The 7,616-nt window shown below is 37.2% G+C and overlaps 1 protein-coding gene across 1 annotated transcript; it reads right to left on the minus strand.

Moving 5' to 3' along the window:
• Window positions 1–449: 449 nt before the first annotated feature.
• Window positions 450–6,554, minus strand: ube2d2l (ubiquitin-conjugating enzyme E2D 2 (UBC4/5 homolog, yeast), like). The gene is made up of 7 exons (XM_027138172.2): window positions 6,203–6,554; window positions 3,476–3,539; window positions 3,225–3,256; window positions 3,033–3,110; window positions 2,389–2,494; window positions 2,168–2,261; window positions 450–1,284 (listed from the first exon to the last, which is right to left on the minus strand). The coding sequence occupies exons 1-7, from the start codon at window positions 6,224–6,226 to the stop codon at window positions 1,239–1,241; spliced, it is 444 nt and encodes a 147-aa protein (XP_026993973.1). The 5' UTR covers window positions 6,227–6,554; the 3' UTR covers window positions 450–1,238.
• Window positions 6,555–7,616: the final 1,062 nt, after the last annotated feature.

Genomic DNA, 7,616 nt, shown 5'->3' on the forward strand with positions numbered 1-7,616 from the left:
TGGTCAGGACAGCAGAGCTTACGCTTTCCGAGTTCTCGAGAAAGCGATGAGCTGCATTTCGTCATTAATTTCAAGAGAGAAGAAAGAGACCTGGTGAGGGAACATAACCGAGACCTGGAACATGACTTGCAGATTTTTCTATTATCCCCTAAAAAGCAAGTCCTTCAGTAATAAATAACTCCACTACTTGTTGGTCTGTTTAACTCACACAGTGAGATTGTTTTCCTCTAACTGTATGAATAAACTATCACTTCAATGAGGCAAAATATACAAGTTACCATAGCAACAGTCTAGTATGTGTGAAAGTTTTCTCTGTTTCTTCCAAACCTAGAAACATGCTTTGTTCAAACTAAAGTGTGTTAATGAAGTTAGGATGGTCTGAATGAATTTGTGAATGTTTGGAAAAATTCAAAAACACAAGACATGCAGCACACGCTATGAACGGCTGATACGTTTGACCAACTTTATTGAGAAACCAAAAAAATGGACAGCTAGTAGAGCTATTAGTTGACCGGTCGTCCATCGAGAGCTTTAAATCAGTGCAACAAGCGAACAGTGTAGTTGGAAGAGAGATGAACTAATAGCTCTGTCTAAAAAAAAAAAAAAACGACAAAATCAAAAAATACAGAAGTAACAAAAACAAGTCCTCGGACTCCTCGTACAGGTGAATACACGCGCGTGCCATTTTCAGCACACCACCGAATCGCAGTTAACATGCAGGTTTCATATTAATCTTAACTGTTCATGTAATCATATGTGGACTAATTATATACTTATATTTCACAGACTGGAATCGCTATTTAAAAGCTTATAAAAACGTGAAGGCCGACGCAACAGACTGCTCATGAAGGACCATTGTTTCTGTTTTATGTCTTTATTTCTTCTGAATAGCACCTCCAATGTGTGGCGTGAGTTAATAAAGCGCTCTTTATTTGCTTTCTTTAAATCTGTGGGCTGGAGTCCTTGACACATGCTTCAGCGCTCAGCCTGTTTTTTTTTTTGTTTTTTTTTTTTGTTTTTTTTTAAATGGAGAATAAAAAGTGACGTGTTTGCAGCACATGGAAATTTGAAAAGGGGCGAAATCAATTGGGTGAGAAAAAAAAAATTTGCGCGGAGAGACAAGGGGAAAGTGCCAATTCGCTGAAAGTACGGGAAGGGAGGGGACGATCGAAGGAGCCAGTTGGAGAACATTGTTCCAGCTATAATGCAGATTTGTTGGGGCGATGTTTGTTCGGTTATCACATGGCATACTTTTGGGTCCATTCCCGAGCTATTCTGTTGTACCTGCAAAAGAGTGGGGTAGAAGGAAGAGAGACGGAGCGAGAGACAATGAGAAAGAGAGGGAGAGAGATTAGCACTGGTGCACATGATGGATAATACGCTTTTTACTGTCACATGCTGGGTTAGCACAGATCCTACCAAACTGAGCTACAGCCAACAGACACTGCAAAATCATCAAGGTCAAAAAAAAAAAAAAAAAAAAAAAAAAAACACCCCCCCTATTTAATACCACAACCAAAAAACTCTCTACCAGAGTGCTCCATGATCATGTCACAGACACAAGCTGAGGTCCTGATTACTATTTGTAGTGTTAATGATTACTGTGATTAATTATTTTATGCTACACAAACACACACCACATCCTTGATAAACAGGAGCTTGAGACCAATCACAGAGCAGACTTTTTGTCTATGAAGATCTTAAATTAGTTTGGAGAGAATTGTGAATTGTGGACCCGAGGTAGTTCGATAATCGGTAGAAAATGAGCGAGTGAGAATTGTGAACGCGGTCTTACGTAAAAGTGTTGTTCACGGTTAATAATCACGGTGAGTGAGAAAAAGCCCTTTAAAAGAAAAAAAAAATTTCTTTGGATGGGAAAGAAATTTTTCTGGGGTGTAAATTTACATGATAAAGAAAAAAACTTAAATGCTAACTTTTTGGATAGACACATTCAAAATTTTGATATTAGTTCCATTGAGCATTTTATTCCTCTTATATCACAGCAACAATGTACTTCATCACAGCGTTCGACTGAACGATCGATCAGAACTGAGTATTCAGTACTGCATCGCAACACACCTTATGATGATGGTGCTTGTGATGATGTCGTGGTGTCAATATTTCGTTCGATGTACTGATTTTACGGCGCAAGCGGCTCGATACTTACTTTTCGTTGTCTGTTTTATATATGCGTGCTATCTCTGGCACTAGCGGGTCGTCTGGGTTCGGGTCACATAACAGAGAGCAGATGGACAAAAGAACTACGAGAGGAGAAAAGAAGAGCGGGTACAAATTCACATACGGTAACAGAACTGAGACGTGACTCGGAGCAAACGCGATGAAGTACGTGAGCAATTATATGCACAACAAAGACTCACAAAGTCTCACCTTTAGAAATAGTTAATGCTGGTGACCACTGCGATCTTAGAATATCCAAACAGATGCTGCCATTACTGTTAATGTTTGGGTGATAAATTCTTGTGGTGAATGCAACCTGCAGGGGTGACATGAAGGCAAGATCACATAAGCTTCAGTACAGCAAAAACTGCCTCTCGGTCTCAGCAGCCTGAACCCTCCTCTGCACCCCCCCCCCCCCCAAATCGTTGACTGGGTTCTGCATGTTGAATCTGTTATAAACAAACCGATCACTTCGTGCTTCCAGCTGTCCTTGACCTTTTATAGAAGTCACCGCATGCAAACTAGCTGTGTCTGGAACACGGGTGATCGACGGCGGTGTACAAGAGTGAAGCTAATCGGCTCGTCCCCGGATCTTTTAAAAGACTTCTCTGATAAAGCATCATCGGAACGATTAAAATAATACACAGTTCCTACTACTGGAATTTCTTTACAAAATAAACGGATTAACATGTAAACGGCTGGATAAAAGTCTGAAAGCGATGTAGGCCGAGAGTCACTGCTGTTCACGTGAAAAGCTTTTGAAGGCTGGTGTTCGAGATATGCTGGAGAATTTCTGAATTGAAATGAAAGAGGAAAAAAAAAAAAAAGGACAAAGGAAACTCGTGTGGACGTACCTTAGGTGGCTTGAATGGGTAATCTGTAGGGAAATGAATGGTCAAGAAAAACACACCACCCTGGTATGGACTGTCGTTCTGCCAAACACACACACACACACACACACACACACACACGCAATGTACTTATCTATGACCATAAATGAGAAAAACTTTACATTAAAGGAGTAGGTGGACGATTTGAATACTTACAGGTCCCATAATTGTGGCTTGCCAATGAAATACTGCAAGCAAACACACACACACAACCAACATGATGTACACATAAAGATGGTTAATCCTACTTATAATCCTGCTCACAGCACCAACGGTTACATTTTGTCAATTCTAGATGTTTGACCACTGCATCAAATTTGCAGTATATGAGGTGCCATGACGAAAGCAACTGAATTGGGTTGTTAATAAAAGGTAGCTGCGTTAAAAATGAAGGAAATGGAACTCACAGTCATCACCCACCGGGCCTGCAGAACACTGTGCTGGAGGATCCCGACCCAGATCAGTCAGCTCCTACACACACACACACAGAGAGAACGACAACTGTAAAAATTATACATATTTAATAATATACATATTTAATATCATATGAGAGCGACAGATCACTTCAAGTCATGCTGTTTTAGGAAAATAATCAACACCTTCTGCCCAATCAGAGCTGAGAATTTGTTGATGTGCAGCAAGTTAGAGCGGAATCTGCAAACACAAACGCTTTGATTTCACAGACAAAGCATTTGAATTTCCGAAGAGAACCTGAGATTTTGCATGTTTCCTGACACGTTAAACCCCGAGCGCTTCACTTCTGGCGGGCGCGTGTTGAGAGTTAATTACTTCGGAGGTGTGATTACGAGCAGAGCGCTACCCTACAGGCGTGTGCGTGAGCATGTAGGCAAGTTTGCCGCTTCCCAGAAGTTACCGCAATCGTTTCTGAGAAAGCGTGCGCAGGGTGGCGAGACCCTGCTCTGTGATAATGTGTGTGAGAAGAAAGGTGCAGGAAGAGGATGCGTCTCTGTGGTTTAAACACAAAACAAAACATTAATTTCCTCTAAAAATAAATAAATAAATAAACGAACAAAATGACGATCCTAACGAAGTGTTAAAAAGTCTAACAACAGAGGGGGGGGGGGGGTTGTTACCATAAACCCAGACTAACAGACACTGATATAATCACATGCTCATGTTGTATTACTCACTCGAACACACAAATTACTCCAAGTGCAACATGATGGAGCGATCGTCTGAAATATCTGTTCATTTCATTTCTCTCGTGTTATCAAGCAAGTGAACGTTGTAAAAGTTCACGCACTCCTTTATTGTCTTCAAAGAAATAAAGAGAAAGTAAATAAACCATTTATTTACATGTAAATAAACCATCCAGGTGTCGATGGAAAAGTTTGCCCTGTAACAAGCATTTGGGGTAATAATAATAATAATAATAATAATAAACATAATATTCCAAAAGCATGACCTGAAACAGCTCAGTAATATAGGACAGCGTAACCAGACACAGCTATTTTTAAGCAAGCGTATTTCAGAGAGGAAAAAAACGGCCTGCTTATCACCTGAGAAGCAAAACTAAGTACTGTGTATGACAAAAACATTTTTTTTTTCACTATGGATTCATCTATTCGTTCCTTTATTAAAAGTTCTCCCCATCTGTTGTGCCACTGAGCCAGAACACTCAAGTAGAAGGATGAGGAAATGTACACATTTTTCTTGCTGATCAGTGTCCCCAAATCTACTTTCGGAAAGGTCTGGGCGATATTCGGGAAAAAGAAAAGATGAAGAAAGAAGGAGAGTGTTCAGTTTTACAAATGCACTCACGTTTCGATGATTATCTCACAAAAGAGTATAATGTAACGAGGACCGGAGTGCACTATTCCACTGATACCACAGCCATATCACTGTTTAATGTACAATAATGCATACTTTATAAAATACCTGAGAGCTCTCTCTCTCTCTCTCTCTCTCTCTCAAAACTCTCCTTCTCATTTTACCAAGAAACCTGCGAGCATAAACTCTTGTACTGAAGACTTTCTTGACTTTTTAAGATTCCTTTATTAATAATATAATATTATGTGGCATTGTCCCTCTACATGAGCTGTTAGTACAGAAACATTAACATTACATGAACCGTTTAGCGTCAACGCTAAACCAAAATAACGTGCGGCTCCTGACCAAACAGATTAGAGCCTTCGACTGCGCTTAGACAAACTATGGTTCCTTATTAGTGGTCAAATTAACAAAATCTCTGTCCTGATCTAAAATCCCATAAACTGCTACAAACACCAATGTGTTCTAAACAACCATGGACTACCTCTTCTACCTCTTCTATGATAATGACAACAGAATCACTTATTATAACATATTACTTATTAGCCCATTATGTTAATTATTATGTAATTACGTAAGCAGGTTTTAGTGAATAAAGAAAATAATCTGATTTTCTTCTCAATTTAACTTAAAGTACGGCAGTAATAAAATAAATACATAAATAAATAAGTCTGTATAAAATTATAACGTTTAAACAAAAAAAGATATAGGTAACTGTGACGCAAAATAAATACATACATTTCTATCTGTAAAATACTCAACATTTATTTTGATAATTTTATGAAATCATTCCCTGCTTAATAAATATTCAAAAAAATCATTATATAAAATCAAACACACATTTATACTTTTAATACTTGTTTTTTCAACCATATAACATAATATGCATATATAAAATACAAAACATAACTTTATATTAAAACGTAATGAAAACAAAATTGAAATCATTTTAAAATGTAAATGTTTATAATTATTTCTAACAATAAATACATAAATACAAAAAATATAATACAATAATGGAAACCAGCTAGCAAATTCTGGCTAATAATAAATAAATAAATAAATAAATAACAGTTTAGTGAGTAAATAACTCAATTTTTATTTGATTTAAACATAAAGTATGATGGAAATGATGTTGAATAAAGTGCTGTACAAACTGGAAAGATTAATTGTAATCTGTATTGATAACTAACATACTAGCTAAGACACGACAGGCTAGTCGGTTCAAGCTATAAGGCTAAGCTTGGTGAGTGAAGCAGCTAAATGTAGACAATGTCATCAATCGGTCACTAGCAGTTTACATTAGTTAGGATATAAAAAACATACAAAATGAAACAAATTACCTTGTGAATTCGTTTCAACGCCATTCTGTCTCTGTCGTTGAAAAAGAACAGATTTAGCCGGTTAGCTAAATGCAGTGTCTGTGCTAGCTTAGCTTAGCTTTGTGCTTGCTAGCCCAGCAATGCGGAGGCGAGTATGCTAAAGCTAAGCTAACCAATGAACGTTAATCTGACAAAACTAACTCGCTAGCGTTGAATCTGTTAAATCTAACAGCTTCGATTAAAATAATCTACTCTTCGTTAACTGTATTAAACCGTCCGAACAAGAGGGAATTGTGTTAATGTTTAATAAAGACGCTCCGTGTGTATGTGTGTGTATCCTCTCTACGCTGTCTTTCCACAAAATGTCTTCTTCTCTTAGCAGAACCAGACGCGTTATTTTGTTCCCACCCACATTCCGACACAACCGAAACGCTATCCTCGGATTGGATACAATTTCGCAAGAGCTACATATCTGACGAATCAGCAGCCGGCTTGTTGATATAAGCTACCGTTAGTAGGCGGGATTGTGTTATAATACGGGTGGGAAATAAAACTAGGCGAGCTATACACACCCAAGCAACAGGGTCCTGAACAGCGCCTCCCTGCTGCTTGCTGCTGCAAGATCAGCCGCATAAGTTTGAAGGAGAAATAAATAAATAATAAAATTCAACAAAAAAAATCGGGTTTGTGACCTTTGAGGTCAAATACACAACATGTATTGTTTGTGTTTCACATTTCGACAACATTTATGAAGTATTTAATGACTTCTGTTTCAGATGCTATTTTGGAGAAAAAACATAACAAAATAAATAAAAAATATAAACACATGCACATCCCAAAATATTTATTCCCCTTACACCACATCAGGCATTTCTACACTGACTCTCATTTATCTTGGGTCTTATTTTTCTCTCATATGGCAAAAACAAACAAACAAACAAACTAACTAACTAACTAAAAAAATACAATTAGATGAGTTTTCTGTCTTAAAGATGAACTGAAACTCACAAGATAAAACAAGACAAACAATAAGATTAACCCATGATTTCCTCATGCTGTTGAGATGAATCGACAGAAAGAAGAAAAAAAAACAGAAATGAAACCTTCAATTGCTTTCCTTTCATCTCAGGAAGGTTTTATGTACATGAACAAGTATAACTGACAGATTACATTTATTTAGATATACATTTATTTAGATTATTTACATTATTTAGAATTTGCATAGAATTTGTATACCTTTGACGTTATATTTGTATATCCTTTCAGGGAATATATAGAAAAAGTTGCTCTTATAACTTCGGTATATTATTTTTTATTCATTACTTTTATTACATTATCACCATCATCATCATCATAATCATCATCATCATCACCATTATTATTATTAGCATCGTCATAAGCTTGGTGTAAATTTTAGAAACTTTATTATTAGAAT

Source organism: Tachysurus fulvidraco, chromosome 15, assembly GCF_022655615.1.
Source record: "Tachysurus fulvidraco isolate hzauxx_2018 chromosome 15, HZAU_PFXX_2.0, whole genome shotgun sequence".
Classification (NCBI taxonomy): Eukaryota; Metazoa; Chordata; class Actinopteri; order Siluriformes; family Bagridae; genus Tachysurus; species Tachysurus fulvidraco.

Coding starts and splice junctions, on each gene's coding strand:
- ube2d2l (XM_027138172.2), bottom strand. CDS start 6,226: ATGGCGTTGAAACGAATTCACAAG. Junction 3,540..6,202: donor CGTTGAAACGAATTCACAAG/GTAATTTGTTTC, acceptor GTGTGTGTGTAG/GAGCTGACTGATCTGGGTCG. Junction 1,285..2,167: donor TATAAAACAGACAACGAAAA/GTAAGTATCGAG, acceptor ACTCTTTTGCAG/GTACAACAGAATAGCTCGGG.